We start from the raw sequence: 16,260 nt of genomic DNA, 5'->3' as shown, positions 1-16,260 counted from the left end.
AATACAAAAATTAGCCCGGCATGGTGGCAGGTGTCTGTAATCCCAGCTACTCAAAAGGCTGAGGCAGAATTGCTTGAAACTGGAAGGGGGAGGTTGCAGTGAACCGAGATTGCATCATTGCACTCCAGCCTGGGCAAAATAAATTCCATCTCAAAAGATAGATAAATAAATGAATTTTTAAAAATGGCTTGAGCCGGCCGGGTGCGGTGGCTAATGCCTGTAATCCTAGCACTTTGGGAGGCCGAGTGGGTGGATCATGAGGTCAAGAGATTGAGACCATCCTGGCCAACATGGTGAAACCATCTCTACTAAAAATACAAAAATTAGTTGGGCGTGGTGGTGTACACCTATAGTCCCACCTACTCAGGATGCTGAGGCAGAATTGCTTGAACACAGGAGGCAGAGGTTGCAGTAGGCCAATATTGCACCATTGCACTCCAGCCTGGCAACACAGCAAGACTCCATCTCAAAAAAAAAAAAAAAAAAAAAAAAAGGCTTGAGCCAGGTGAAAATGGATGAAGGCAACTGGATGAAATTGGTATTGATTCTAAAAATTTTTGTTTAAATGAGGTGATAGTCATAAAACAAATGTAACCATTTTAAAGTGGACAATCCAGCTCACGGTTCATGATTAATAACCATAGGACTACCAAAGGTGGGTTCATAGTATTTCTTGGAGAAAGCTCATTCAGCTATGACCATCCATAGGGAATAGAACAATGTTTTTTGGATGCACTGGGCCTGAATTCCTTTGCTAATGTGTTGGAAATGTTGGTAGGTAGCACAACCAAGTTATTCTTTGTTAAGTGGATGGCTGACAATTTTTTTTTTTTTTTTTGAGACAGAGTCTCGCTCTGTTGCCCAGGCTGGAGTGCAGTGGCCGGATCTCAGCTCACTGCAAGCTCCGCCTCCTGGGTTTACGCCATTCTCCTGCCTCAGCCTCCCGAGTAGCTGGGACTACAGGCGCCCGCCACCTCGCCTGGCTAGTTTTTTGTATTTTTTAGTAGAGACGGGGTTTCACTGGGTTAGCCAGGATGGTCTCGATCTCCTGACCTCGTGATCCGCCTGCCTCAGCCTCCCAAAGTGCTGGGATTACAGGCTTGAGCCACCGGACAACTGGTTTTAAAAAGACAGTTCTTCATCTCCAGAGATATTGTAGCATTTATTAAAATGTAGCATTCACTAAAAAGGTAGTATTTATTCAAATGTAGCACTCAAATATAAAATATATTTTTATATGAAAATAAACTGCAGACAGACAAAATTTATTTTAGATATTTTTATTTCTCCAAATTTGTTATTTATCAGGAGTGACTGAAATAAAAAATACAATTGAGTCCCATCATCATCATGGAAATGGCTTTAAGAGAAAACTGGTCAGATGAATATTATTGCTTCCCATTTTCAACCAGTAAATAGTTGCCACTGAGAAATTGACAGCCAGGAGTCTGTCAAGAATGCTAAAGATATGTTATATAATACAACATGCCTGTTCACAGGGGGAAAAATCCTAGGAAATAACTTATGTGTACTTCTTGATTTCATCATACAAGACAAGCACAAAAGCACCACCCATGCCCCTGAGAACATTGGACCATGCACCCTTGAAAAAAGCTTTGCCTCCTTCATCACGAGCTATCTTTTTCCAGCAGTCAAGCGTGCCTGTGTACATGATGTCAGCTGCAAAGAATAAAGACATAGAGTTGGTGACTGAAGGCCGATGAAAAATCCTAAGATTCACTAGGCTAAATAAAGCAGAGCCCTACCTCTAAGAACATCAGCTTTAAACCCAACATTCACACATTAGCATGGGCAACACTGAAATATTAATGCTGTGACCACAGGAATACACAGACTACCCACTGTTCTTAATCTCTAATACCAGTTAAGCACCCTCATTCATAGGCATCTGAAGGGCCGGATCAAAGGCAGCTGTGGAATAGACACAGATGCTATCAACCCCATCCCTTGACTTGGACAGACAGCCATTTCTAAAGGTGGGCATCACTAGTTTGTGGCCGCAGCTTGCCCCACGCCTGCAACTTTATCTTCTGCTCAAGGGGAACTTACTTCCTTTGCGCCCTGACTGCATCATCATGCGGCGGCGAACAGTATCAAATGGATAGGAAGTCAACCCAGCAACAGCAGTGACAGTCTGTGCGATCATCCAGCTGATGATGATGTGAGTGTTCTTGGGATCCGGAAGCATTCCTGGGAATAGAAAAGAGATGCTTTTACCAAAAAGTAGAGTTTTACTGACTTCCTTTCCCCACATCCCCTAAACATGTCATCTGTGCATGAGGGTCGCACTGGATGATCTTGGCTTCCTTCAGCAATTAAAAAAACTCTCTAGCTCTTGGAATGTTAGGTTGGTACAACGCTCTTTTAAATTGTCTCCTAAGAACACAACTTTAAAGCCCATAGCAAACTTACCCTTTGCAGTGTCATAGATACCGAAGTAGGCGGCTCGGTAGATGATAATACCCTGCACAGACACGTTAAAGCCTTGGTACAGGCCCTTAATCCCATCAGATTTGTAGATCTTAACCAGGCAGTCACCGAGGCCTCGGAATTCCCTTTCAGCTCCAGCTTTACCCACATCAGCTGCTAGACGGGTACGGGCAAAATCAAGAGGGTACACAAAACACAGGGATGTGGCCCCTGCGGCACCACCTGATGCCAGATTCCCTGCAAAGTAGCGCCAAAACTGGGTCCTCTTGTCCACACCACCTAGGAAGATCTGCTTGTATTTATCTTTGAAGGCGAAGTTAAGAGCCTGGGTGGGGAAGTATCTGATGACATTGGCCAGGTTACCGCGCCAGAAGGACAGAACTCCCTGCTCCTTGGGAATACGGACCACGCAGTCTATAATGCCTTTGTATTGCTTATCTGCAGTGATCTGCTTGCTGGCATGCTGCACCTAACAGACAGGAAGAAGCCAACAGGGACAGTTATAACCATGCGGAAGGGAAAGAGAAGAGCATATGCCATATGGATCAATACCCTTTAAGGCTGGCTCCCCTCTCCCAAATCTAGTCTTCGTATATCATACTGGCTGGAGCCTCCCAACCATATGAGGCTGTCACAGGGGAAGAGGTGATCGGCACCAGAGGTATTAAGCCTCCACCCCTCTGAGTGGAGAGGGGACATCCTCCAGCGGACTCGTGACCTTTAAACCTGAGATAAAGGTCATTACCTCAAACCCACGTTCAGAGGCATGAGGGCGAGTCCCACATAGGGCGCGGTCACCTTGGGGACCGCAGCCTACGCCTCAGGTCTCCTGAGCTGCTTCCGTCTCGCTCCGCCCCCACTCCGCTTCCAGAGGTGACCCGAGCGCCGCCGCCGGCACCCCTACACGCTCGCCCAGGGGCGCCCTCTAGAGCCAGCACTGGAGAGCGCGCGGCGCAGAGAGGCAGGCGGAGGGGACGCGGCGGCCGCGGCTGCGCGGAGGCGGACGTAAAAGGAACACGCGCTTCCCGGCGCCGGCTTCCGGCCCGGCGAGGTTTGAGCGCGTCCGCGGGCTGGGAGGCCGCCGGACCCGGGCGCATGGCCTTCCCCGGGCAGTTATCTCCTTGCCGCGACCTTGAGGTCTTCGTTAAGAACTGGCGTTCCTCTTTCTAACGCCGGCTTTCGGCCTTCGCCCTTGACGCCCAGGCCCGGGGAGGCCGTCACTCAGGGACTGCTCCATCCGAGTCGGCCGCCTCGGGGATGCCGAGAGCCTGGTCCTGCTCTCCGCCCCCGGCCCCTTTCTAGACTCACAACTTCAGGTCACTAAAGGCGCCTCCCACCAGTTTGCCTTCTGCTCTGCCTCTGCGCCCGGCTCTGGCCTCTCCTAGCCGCTTCCCTGGCCATGTCTTTAGAGTTCGCTCCCCGCCACCCCTCGGGCGCCCGCCTTCTGTGCGACCCTTCCCCCCACTTCCTGGTTGGGCTCCTGGATCCCAGGACGTACCTGCAGCAGCAGCTTGACCCGCTCGATGGGCGCTACCGCCGTCTTGGAGATGGCTGCGGCCACTCCACCTGCCAGGAAGTCCTTGGCGAAGGACACAGCGGCATCTGTCATGTTGAAAGGAAAGAGGAGGCAGGCTGCTGCGGGACGGGACTGGGCCGGGAACCGGCTTTGACTCCGGCGCTGCGGGGCGGAGCGAAGCAAATGGCCGATTTATATAGGGGGAGCCGGCGCCGGAGCGGCAGGCGTCGGAGGCGGGGCCGGGGCGGGGTCTGGGCCCCGGCGCGCTGGGCGGCAGAGCAGCTGAGTGGCCCAGCGCGCAGGGGGAGGAGTCGTGGAGGGCTGGCCGGGACAGCTCTCCGCGCCGCCCGGGCTCGCCCTCGGCACCTGACCCGGCAGGAGGAAGGGGCGGGTCCAGAGGACACCCGGGACTTGAACGCTGGACCCTGACAGAGGCCTCGGAGTGGGTAGGAACGGTGAGGTCACGGTGTGCCTGGACAAAAACCCTTGGAGCAGAACTAGGGTGAGACGCATTTGTTACGGGGATGCCAAAATAACCCTTCAGTCATCGAGATAAACAATAGTTAATGTGATACTTTAAAAAAGTCGTATGGGCAAACATCCTGCTGGCCGGCCCCCTTGTTTTGTAAATAAAGTTTAATTGAAGTGTCAAGGCTGAAATCAGGGTGAGGCAAGCGAGACAAAGTCATGCAAGTGCAGGTTGGGATCCTGTCTGTATTTCAAATGCTGGTCATTTGTTCATCATGAATTTTTGCATTGCTTTTGATTTTTTTTTTAAAATAGTGCATTAAAAATCATTTGTCTTAATTACTGAGTTGTGTTTCACCAAGGTGAGTGCCTCACTCTTCCCGCCCTAGACCGGGCACTGTCCTGGAGCCAGTGAAACCAGACGAAATTAAGGGAACAACAGACGAAGGAACTGCCACCGTGCCCCAGACCCTGGTTTGCAAATACAGTTCAACAAAGACCTTGCCAGGAATTGGCCTGGGAGAGTCCAAAGGACTGGGCTGGGGGTGGGGAAATGATTTTAGCCAGAAGGTAAATATAGAGGTTGTACCCAGAAGGTTAAGAGGCTTAGGAAGGTTAAGAACTACGTTGACATTTGGCTCCCAGGACCCCAGGTAAAGTGCCCTTGGATCGAATAGATTTCTGAACTCCAGAAACATTTAGAGGAATCAATAGAATTAGATTGGCAGCCATTGTGCCAATGGACAAGTGCTTACTGAGCCCCTTAATCCCTTCACTGGGTAAGCATTTGCCACACATGTCCTCAAAAACCTACTTGTTAGCTTAAGTGGACTCCCTCAGGTTCAGAACAGGAGCAGAGAGTGTAATCACAAATTCCGTGTCTGAATAATCATAACAATGTTTATAAAAATAAGGATGACTGTTGAAAACGGCAACTGCGGCTGAACCTTATGTGCCCAGACTTCAGAATTCCCAAAGGCAAAATGCCAGCAGGCCTTTGCACGCTGAACACATAGTGGTCATATCCTTCACTTTCCTTTCCTGCCCTCTCCCATCTTCTCCAGATCTGCCTGTGAAAGGACCCAATTCTAGGACCCTCCAGGATGGTTAGGCCCTTCCTCTGAAAGTACACTTTGCAATTTGTTAGTCACCTCAAGAACCCCAGCGATCCAAACTGATACAGGCAAATTGCAGGTGTTCAAAGGAGCAATTTTGAATCTAGCTTTGTAGATCCTGGGAGAAATCTTTGACCTGCGTTAGTGAAAGGCTACAGTGTTTCTCAGCTGATTATAATAGTGAGGTAGCTGGATGCAAGAAAACAGCTTCAGAGAATGGTAGAGTATATCCTTCAAAGGCGATGTTCACTTCTCTATTCTAGTGAGAGAAACAAGAGCTAAGGCAAAATTCTACAGAGGGCTTTATTGGAGAGAGGTGGATTTTATTTATAGTGCATTTAAAAATAAAATTCAAAACCTTTCTAGTTTGAACTCTTGACATTCTGATGAATGCATTTTTATTCAACTGTTAATTATTCCTCAGTACACCTCGCCATCACTTGTGTATCCCTTTTCTTCATGTGACCTTGCCCTGGCCACATCTGCTACTCTCTTTGAGCATGATGCCTCTACTGTATTCTATTCCAGAGCTCATTGTTTTGTCAGTTTTTTTCTCTCCACAAAAAAAGGTGATCAAATAATTACATAGAATTTTTCCCTTCTCAGTCTTTGGGTAACTAAGTGTGGTTTTATTGACGATGAAATACAAGATGGGTCATTTAAAAGCAACTTCATGCCATCACTTGGTATTTTGCTAAATCCATGGTGAGCTGGAGCTCCCCTAGTCGCCTATTACCGTGTATATTTTAAGGAGTCAGATATTCTCGAAACTGTTAAGGCCATGAAAGACAAAGAGAGTAAGGAACTGTCACAGATTAAAGGAGACTAAAGAGACTTGACAACTGAATGTAATATATGACACTCAACTGACTCCTGGACCAGAAAAAGGACATTGGTTATATTGGTGAGGTTCGAATATCTGTAGATTACCAATACTATTCTTGGTTATGGTGGTTATGTAAGATTTAGAGAAGTTGAATAAATGATATAAGGACATTTTTGTACTGTTTTTGCAGCATTTTAAAAAGTCTGAAAGTTTAAAAAACTTTTTAAAGAAAAAAGAAGGAAAAAGAAACAAGGAGCAAGCATCCAGGAAAATAGAGAATAGAATCTCATTCTGTCACCCAGGCTGGAGTGCAGCGGCACAGTCATAGCTTACTGCAGCCTCGAACTCCTCGGCTCAAGTGATCCTCCTGCCTTGGCCTTCCAAATTGCTGGGATTACAGGTATGAGCCACTGCACCCAGCCGAGAAGAATATTCATGATGATGATAATGATGATGTTGATAATGATATATGGCTGGTCAGTTAATCAAAACTAATTCCTCCATTGAGACATAGTGCTGTGTTAGAATTATTGTGTTTCTGGGAGGTATGTAAAATATAAGTCTAATAAAGAGGAACTAAAGCTAAGGCAATGCCTAGTAATTCTCAAGGAAAACAAGGAAGAGAGTCAGAGATGACACTTTTAAGACCTCAGATATCTATGTACCAACACCCAGAATATGGGTAATAAAGGTAATGTAAAATTTTTTTTTTTTTTTTTTTGAGACAGAGTTTTTCTCTTGTCGCCCATGTGACAAGATCGCAATGGTGCGATCTCCGCTCGCTGCAACCTCTACCTCCTGGGTTCAAGCGATTCTCCAGCCTCAGCCTCCCGAGTAGCTGGGATTACAGGCATGCCAACCACCATGCCTGGCTAATTTTTGTATTTTTAGTAGATACGGGGTTTCACCATGTTGGCCAGGCTACTCTCAAACTCCTGACCTCAGGTGATCTGCCTGCCTCAGCCTCCCAAAGTGCTGGGATTACAGGTGTGAGCCACAGTGCCCGGCCGGGAATGTAAAATTTTAATACACTCAGGAAAATGCAGTTTTATAGGTATTGTTTAGATTTGATAGGGTGGAACTTCCGGCTAGCATCTGGAAAACTTGGTTCAGAGATACTATACAGAAGAAGAGGAGAGCAGTAATAAATCAAGAAGGTATAACTAGTAATTCTGGAGGGTGAAAAGCATTAAATGAGAATGAAACAGATAAATGAAAGTGATTATAGTTGTAGAAGTATACAAGAGACTGCTCAGATTAAAAGTATGAATGGGGCCGGGCGCAGTGACTCACGCCTGTAATCCCAGCACTTTGGGAGGCTGAGGCAGGTGGATCACCTGAGGTCAGGAGTTTGAGATCAGCCTGGTCAACATGGTAAAACCCCGTCTCTACTAAAAATACAAAAATCAGCCACGTGTGGCGACTCACACCTGTAATCCTAGCTACTCAGGAGGCTGAGGCAGGAGAATCGTTTGAACCCAGGAGGCGGAGGTTGCAGTGAGCCCAGATCACACCACTGCACTCCAGCCTGGGTGACAGAGTGAGACTCTGTCTCACAATAAAAATAAAAAATAAAATAAATAAAAGTATGAATGGCACTTCATAAAACTGTCACACAGACGAACAAGAAAGGGTGATCAGAGACATAGAACATCTGAATATCTGCTGGAAGTTATTCTGATAGCAACATATCTGATACATTCTTTTTTCTTATTTTTAAGACCATCTTAAAGTTAAGAAAACATCTGACAGATTCTTGGCTCTCTTGCTGATACAGTGTCATTACAGTTCTCAAAAGAATGAAGAAGCAATGAAAGAAGCAATGAGGTAAATTGCTAAGCTGGGCTTAATCCTGATAATAAATAAGGAAGATTTGGTTAGCGAAGTGAAAGTGACAAGAATCTTGGGGAAAGTGATCCTGTCATCTGGATATCTGTTAAGCAAAAAAAACTAAAAAAAAAAAAAAAAATTGCTGGGCATGGTCACATAGGTTAATTAACGTGTGTGTGTGTGTATGTGTGTGCGTGTGCGCGTGTGGTGTATGTATGTGTATGTGTAAGGTAGACTTCAAAAGGATCAGAGAAAAGATAAGTATGATCTCCTGGCCTAACACCAAAGAAGAAAGATAGCTCAAGAGGGAGAGGGATCCAGTTGAAAATTCAGAACTGTAGAATTTGGAAAAGTTCCAATGATAAATTAAAAAGGAAGAGATTTCTAATAAACTACAGTGTCCTTATAGATTATTCTCTGATGAGCTCAGATCTTAAAAGTACATGTATATATGACAGAAGGAGGACTATGCTTCCAAGGACAAAGCCCAAAGAATGTCACAAACCTCTAGGAATTGAGTCATAAGGGCTAAAGTCCAGAATAAACCCAGGCTTATAAAATGGGAAGCACCGCAATAAAGAGTTTTAATGCCCTATTTAATGCAAGACATTTAAGGATGAGGAGATAGAGCTTAATGGTAGCATGTGTGAAGAAGAGAAGTAGGTCCTAGTTCACTGTGGGTTGGCAATGCCAAAAAATACCAATGAGTCTTGAGTTGCACTAAGAGAATGGTAGTGACCAGATCAGAGGGACTTTCCGTTCCACTTGGGTTTCTGTTGGCCAGCCCATGGAGTTTTACATTTAATTCTGGATGCTACATTTAAGAGGACATTAACAAACTGGAGCATATTCAAACAAGGCAATCAGGAAAGTGAAGTGTCTATAAGTCATGTATTATGAGAAATGGCTGAATGAATGAGAGATATTTAACTGGGAAAGAGATTTGGGTGAAAGAAGGACATCATAACTGTCTTCATAAATTAAACATTCTATGTGGAATTAACACCCACTGGTAGAAGTTTCATGAAGGTAGACTTCAGCTCAAAAAGACATTACTTTGTAAAATGTGAGCTACTTAAAGGTAGAATGGGTTGCCGTATGATGGGGTGAACTTTTTGTTACTGGGAAGGCTAAAGGTTGAGGCAGAATAGCCACTTGTTAGGGATGCTATGGAGGAGATCGCTGGGTTGGTCTGGAAAAGAGTTCTACACCCTTTCCAATTCTAAGATTCTATGGCTCTATCCTTTTGTGTCTATAAGTTTGAGTGGATTTGAGCATCTGGGTCTGGGAATCTGGGGCAAATAAGAAGAGAAGGGTAATTTAGCCCAGTGGTTAAGAGGGTGGGCCCTGAAACCAGGTTGCTTAAGTTTAAATTCTGGCTCTGCCACTTGCTAGCTGTCAGGTCTTGGGTAAATTGCTTTACCTCTCCAAACTGCAATTTCTTCAGGTGTAAAATGAGAATGATAGTAGTACCTATACCTCAGAGGACTGTAGGCACATGCAAATGAGATAATATATGCATAGAACATCACTTAATATGTGTTAGATTTTATTAATTTTAAGAAAAATACAGCTGGGCATAGTGGCTCACACCTGTAATCCCAGCACTTTGGGAGGCTAAAGCGAGAGGATCGCTTGAGCCCAGGAGTTTGAGACCAGCCAGGGCAACACGGTGAAACCCCATCTCTATGAAAAAATTAAACAGTTAACTGGGCGTGGTGGCACATGCCTATAGTCGCAGCTACTCGGGAGTCTGAGGCAGGAGGGTCACCTGAGCCAGGGAGGTGGAGGTTGCAATGGGCCATGATTGCACCGCTGCACTACAGCATGGGTGACAGAGTGAGACTCTGTCTCAAACAAAACAAAACAAAGCAACAGTCGGTGGATTCCAGCCCATGGGTGACTGCTTAAAACAACAGTCTTATTGAGATGTAATCGTCAGACAATAAGACTGTACATATTTATAGAGCACAATTTGCCAAGTTTTTTCACATGTATACACGTGTTAAGCCGTCACCACAAGATCACGAACATATCCATTACCACATAAAATTTTATTGTGCCCCTTTGTAATCTCTCCATCCCCAAGCAACCTTTGATATGCTTTCTGTCACTATAGATTAGTTTCCTAGAATTTTGCATTTCCTAGAATTTTGTATAAATGAGATCATATATTATGTACTCTTCTTTCTGGGGTCTAGCTTCTCTCACTTTGCATGTTACTTTTTGAGATTCATTCATGTTGTGTGTATCAATAGTTATTTACTTTCTGTTGCTAAGTAGTATTCCATTGTGCAGATATGCCACTTTTTTTTTTTTTTTTTTTTTTTTTTGAGATGGAGTTTCACTCTTGTTGCCCAGGCTGGAGTGCAATGGCATGATCTTGGCTCACTGCAAACTCCGCCTCCTGAGCTCAAGTGATTCTCCTGCCTCAGCTGCCCAAGTAGCTGGGATTACAGGCATGCGCCACCACGCCTGGCTAATTTTTGTATTTTTAGTAGAGACAGGTTTTCACAATGTTGGTCAGGCTGGTCTTGAACTCCTGGACCTCAGGTGATCCACCTGCCTTGGCCTCCCAAAGTGCTGGGATTACAGGCATGAGCCACTATGCCTGGCCCACGTTTTGTTTATTCATCATTTGATGGACATTGGCTAATTTCCACTTTTTGCCTATTATGAATGACACTGCTATAAACTTTCCTATACAAGTTTCTGTGTGGACATATGGTTTTATTTCTGGAGTTGTCACCTAGAAGTGGAATGGCTGGGTCACGTGGTAACTCTATGTTGAACGATTTGAGGACCTGCCCAAGTTTTTTCCAGAGTGATTGTACCATTTTACATTCTCAACAGCAGGGTACGAGAGTTCCAGTTCCTCCACATCAGTCACTGCAACCTTGACCTCCTGGGCTCAAGTGACCCTCCCACCTCAGCCTCTCAATTAGCTGGGACCACAGGCGCCTGCCACCACCCCTGGCTAATTTTTAAATTTTTTGTAGAGACAGGGTCTCCCTATATTGCCCAATGGGGGTGGTTAGTTACCATTTAAATGCAATTGTATATAAATAATTTTTTTTAGACAGTCTTGCTCTGTTGCCCAAGCTGGAGTGCAGTGGCGTGATCTTGGCTCACTGCAACCTCTGCTTCCCGGGTTCAAGCAATTCTCCTGCCTCAGCCTCCCAAGTAGCTGGGATTATAGGCGTGCACCACCACACCTGGCTAATTTTTGTATTTTTAGTAGAGATGGGGTTTCACCATCTTGGCCGTGCTGGTCTTGAACTCCTGACCTCAAGTGATCCACCAGCCTCGGCCTCCCAAAGTGCTGGGATTACAGGCGTGAGCCACTGCACGTGGCCCAATTGCATAGAAATAATTTAACTCAGAAAAATTTAACTTAGAAATATTTATATATTTTAATAAATTTTATAAGCTGTGACTACCTTCTAAACCTGTGCAGGGTAAAATGTACATTATTCAGGTGATGGTTACACGAAGACGAGACCTCTCCACTAAGCATTATATTCATATAACAAAATTGTACGCATACCCCTAAATTTACACAAAACACCCCCTGCACATATACATTTTGCTTTATGGATCTCCAACTTTAGTCTGAATAAGACTAAATAACTTTATGGGGAAAATTACATATGGCATCTATATAATTAAATGTAATTTGATATATATATAAAATCAGGCACCTTGGCATAACAATCAGGATCCCCAGGTGAGCTTATTGAAAATGGAGCACAGATTCATCTTTGATAAAGATGTATAATTTCTTCTAATTCCAAAGTAAACATAATGAGCACACAAAATTTTATTTCAAGTTTCCTTTTAGAAATGTGAGCAAAAATATTTGTTTCAGGATCTAATATGTGATATTTATCTTCTGATGACTACTCTAGCTGTATGTGCTTTGCTGTATGTCAAACACACCCCCCTCGTTTCCATCATCCTATTGTAATATTTAATTTATTTATTTATGTTTATTTTTGAGATAGGGTTTCACTCTGTTGCCCAGGCTGGAGTGCAGTGGCGTGATCATGGCTCACTGTCACTGCAACCTTGACCTCCTGGGCTCAAGTGACCCTCCCACCTCAGCCTCTTGATTAGCTGGTACCACAGGTGCCTGCCACCACCCCTGGATAATTTTTAAATTTTTTTGTAGAGACAGGGTCTCCCTGTGTTGCCCAAGCTTGTCTTGAACTCCTTGGGCTCAAGCAGTCCTCCCACCTTGGCCTCCCAAAGTGCTGAGATTACAGGCCTGAGCCACTGTGCCTGGCCCCCATTGGAATATTTTAGACAGTTCCTAAGTAACAGCTGTCAAATGGACCTGAATATTATATCAATTAGTTTGGATATTACTTTCATATTTGGCTAGCAGTGACAACAAAAGGGAGAGATGCAAATGACTGAATAATTTATTTTTGCTTTCTGCTAGTACACGACTTTCCCCGTGTCTATCCCTTCTCCAGTCTTCTATTGTTGTTATACTTGTTTTTTTCCTCCTCATTGTCTTTGTGATTAGATTAGGGGCACCTGCATCACAATAGAATGTATTAGGGCTTCAAGTCAGCATGCCCGGTTCAAGTTGCATCTTTTTTTTTTTTTTTTTTTTGAGATAGAGTCTTGCTCTGTTGCCCAGGCTGGAGTGCAGTGGCGTGAGCTCAACTCACGGCAACCTCCGCCTCCCGGGCTGAAGCAATTCTCCTGCCTCAGCCTCCCGAGTATCTGGGATTACATGTGCCCGCCACCACACCCAGGTAAGGTAATTTTTGTATTTTTGTAGAGATGGGGTTTCACCATGTTGGCCAGGCTGGTCTCAAACTCCTGACCTCAAGAGATTCACCCACCTCGGCCTCCCAAAGTGCGGGGATTATAGGCGTGAGCCACTGTGCCTGGCCTCAAGTCACATCTTGAGGCCTTTCTTTAGCCACCATCCTCAGTGTCAGTTTTTGTTGCTTCCCACTCCCCCAGAAGTTTCTTCCCATCCACTCCTTTGCTGCTCTTACTCAGTCCCTTGCCATCTATTTGCTGATGACACCCAAATTCCTATCTCCAGTCATCACTCTTCCCCACACTCTAGACTTGTCCCTATTATCCTGAAATAATTATCAATAATGTTCTGATATACTAGTTTCCTATGGCTGCTATAACAAATTACCACAAATACATTGGCTTGAACAACACAAATTTATTAGCTTGTAGTTCTGTAGTCACAAGTCTGATGTGGGTCTCACTGGGCCAAAATTGAAGTGTCGACAGGCCTGCGTGCCTCTCTGGAGGCTCCAGAGGCGAATCTGTTAGTTTGCGCATTCAGGTTCTTGGCTGAGTTCAGTTCATTGTGACTGTAGGGTTGAAGTCCTTTATTTCCTTGCTGGCTGTCAGCTGAGGGTCATGCTCAGCTTCTAGAGGCCATACCCATTTCTTGGTACCCCGAAACCTTTGTCTTCAAAGCCAGCAATGGCGAGTCCAGTTCTTCTCAGGCCTCATTTCTCCTGCCTCTTCTTCCATCCTTGCATCTGCCTGACCCATTCTTCTGTCTTCCTCTTCCACTTGTGATTTTTTTTTTTTTTTTTTTGAGACAAAGTCTCGCTCTGTTGCCCAGGCTGGATTGCAGTGGTGTGATCTTGGCTCACTGCAACCTCCACCTCCTAGGTTCAAGTGATGCTCCTGCCTCAGCCTCCTGAGTAGCTGGGATTACAGGTGTGTGCCACCACATCTGGCTAATTTTTGTATTTTTAGTAGAGGCGGGGTTTCACCATGTTGGCCAGGCTGGTCTCAAACCCCTGACCTCAAATGATTCGCCTGCCTTAGCCGCCCAAAGTGCTGGGATTACAGCCGTGAGCCACCGTGCCTGGCCCCACTTGTGATTTTAAGGATTGTGATTAGATGGGGCCCACCCAACGAATCCAGGAGAATCCCTCCATCGCAATGTCTGTAACAGTAATCACATCTGCAAAGTCTCTTTTGTCATGAAAGGTAACATATTCACAAGTTCTGGGGGTTAAGGTGTGGACATCTTTGGTAGGGGCCATTATTCTGCTTACCATGACTGGTTTGGACAATTACACAGACAGCATGTGGTCCAGCCCACTGTCTACTTGACTTCTCTACTTGCATGTCTCATGGGCATTTTGAGTTTAACATGTCCAAAACAGAACTTTTAATTCCTCCCCACCAAAACTCTGTCCCTCCTCAGTCTTCCTCACATCAGCAAATGGCAAGATCATCTACCTGTTCTTAAGTCAAAGGGCAAAAACCAGCCAGGCTCAGTGGCTCACATCTGTAATCCCAGCACTTTGGGAGGCCGAGGCAGGCCTTGATCACTTGAGCTCAGAAGTTCGAGACCAGCCTGGGCAACATGGTGAAATCCCATGTCTACAAAAAATACAAAAATTAGCCAGGCATGGTGGTGCATGCCTATAATCCCAGCTACTCAGGAGGCTGAGGTGGGAGGATTGCTTGAACCTGGGAGGCGGAGGTTGCAGTGAGCCGAGATTGTGCCACTGCACCACTGCACTCCATCCTGGGGGAGCAGAGTGATATCCTGTCTCATGAAAACAAACAAAACCCAAAAACCTAGGTGCCACCCTTGATTCCTTTCTTTAACTCCCTACATTCAATCCTTCAGCAAATCATGCTGAGTCCACCTCCAAAAGACATCTTGAACTCATTCATTCCTCTCCATCTTTATTGCCACCATTCTAGTCCACGCCATCCTTTCTTGCTTGGACTTCCGAAATTGCTTCTTAACTGGTCTCTCTCACTTACAGCCTTGCTTCCCTCCAATCCATGCTCCACTCCAATCCATGCTCCACACAGCAACTGAGTAATCTTTTAAAAAATCAATTAGATTATGTCGCTTTTCTGCTTAAAAACCTTCAATGCCTCCCCACAGCATTTAGAATAAAATTTGACTTCTTGTTCTGGCCCACGTGGCCACATAAGATCTGGTGCTCTCTCTCCAATCTCATGTCATCCCACTCTCTCACCACACTCTGGCTACCCTTGCCTCCTTTCTGTTCACAAAGGCTTTCCCACTGCCACACTTCTGCACTTGTTCTTCCCTCTGCCAGGAATGCTCTTCTCCCTCGTTCTTTTTTCTTTCTTTCTTTTTTCTTTTCTTTTCTTTCTTTCTTTTTTCTTTTCTTTTCTTTCTTTCTTTTTTTTTTTTTTTTTTTTGAGACAGAGTCTCGCTCTGTCACCCAGGCTGGAGTGCAGTGGTGCGATCTTGGCTCACTGCAACCTCCACCTCCTGGGTTCAAGGGATTCTCCTGCCTCAGCCTCCTGAGTAGCTGGGATTACAAGCGTGTGCTACCACGCCTGGCTAAGTTTTGTGTTTTTAGTAGAGATGGGGTTACACCATGTTGGCCAGGCTGGTGTCAAATTTCTGACTTCAAGGGATCCACCTGCCTTGGCCTCCCAAAGTGCTGGGATTACAGGCGTGAGTCACCGCGCCAGCCCTTTTTTTTTTTTTTCTTTCTTTTTTGTAGGGCAAGTCAAGTGAAGCAGTGGGAGTGGGAAGAACAAAGAAATCTGTAGCTGGTTGTGGTCAATTACTTGTAAACACCACTGCACTTTGACCAGCCCTCCCTAGTTCTTTGCATAGTTGGCTCATTCTCATCCTTCAGGTCTCATCTCAAATGTCACCTGTCAGAGTAGCCTTCTCTGGCTCTGTGATTTAAAATATTCCCCTGTGGCTTCAGCCGGGGAGGCAGAGGTTGCAGTGAGCTGAAATCGTGCCACTGCACTCCAGCCTAGGTGACAGAGCGAGACCTTGTCTCAAACAAAACAAAACAAAAACCAAAAATAAAATATTCCCCTTACCTCCACATAATTCTCTAATAAAGCACCCTGTATATAAGCACCCTCGTAACATTACAGTCCATGATTACCTAAATTATTGATTAGTTTCCTTGCTTATTGACTGCCACTCTCACTAGAATATAAGCTCCTTGAGGGCAAGGACCTTATCTGCCTTTTGTGCCACTGTGTCTGTAGTATCTAACAGTTATTGAATAAATGCACAAAGCTACTCTTCTTGCTCT

At 45.3% G+C, this 16,260-nt stretch overlaps 1 protein-coding gene and 1 long non-coding RNA gene across 3 annotated transcripts; one reads left to right on the top strand and one right to left on the bottom strand.

Moving 5' to 3' along the window:
* Positions 1-1,264: 1,264 nt before the first annotated feature.
* Positions 1,265-4,756, bottom strand: SLC25A5 (solute carrier family 25 member 5). 2 transcript variants are annotated; one of them, XM_025372025.1, is made up of 5 exons: positions 3,950-4,756; positions 2,815-2,920; positions 2,434-2,604; positions 2,071-2,211; positions 1,265-1,680 (listed from the first exon to the last, which is right to left on the bottom strand). In XM_025372025.1, the coding sequence occupies exons 1-5, from the start codon at positions 4,058-4,060 to the stop codon at positions 1,523-1,525; spliced, it is 687 nt and encodes a 228-aa protein (XP_025227810.1). In that variant the 5' UTR covers positions 4,061-4,756; the 3' UTR covers positions 1,265-1,522. The 2 variants fall into 2 exon arrangements, with proteins under 2 accessions (XP_025227810.1, XP_025227809.1); XM_025372024.1 differs by having other exon boundaries at positions 2,434-2,920.
* Positions 3,428-6,546, top strand: LOC112615398. The gene is made up of 2 exons (XR_003117346.1): positions 3,428-3,767; positions 4,825-6,546. It is a non-coding gene; the product is annotated as an uncharacterized LOC112615398 (long non-coding RNA).
* Positions 6,547-16,260: the final 9,714 nt, after the last annotated feature.

This window comes from Theropithecus gelada, chromosome X, assembly GCF_003255815.1.
Source record: "Theropithecus gelada isolate Dixy chromosome X, Tgel_1.0, whole genome shotgun sequence".
NCBI lineage: Eukaryota > Metazoa > Chordata > Mammalia > Primates > Cercopithecidae > Theropithecus > Theropithecus gelada.
The sequence above is the reverse complement of the archived record's forward strand: the minus strand, read 5'-3'. Positions and strand labels throughout refer to the sequence as shown.

Coding starts and splice junctions, on each gene's coding strand:
- SLC25A5 (XM_025372024.1), bottom strand. CDS start 4,060: ATGACAGATGCCGCTGTGTCCTTCGCCAAGGACTTCCTGGCAGGTGGA. Junction 2,921..3,949: donor GGGTCAAGCTGCTGCTGCAG/GTACGTCCTGGG, acceptor CCTGTCTGTTAG/GTGCAGCATGCCAGCAAGCA. Junction 1,681..2,070: donor GCAGTCAGGGCGCAAAGGAA/GTAAGTTCCCCT, acceptor TATTCTTTGCAG/CTGACATCATGTACACAGGC.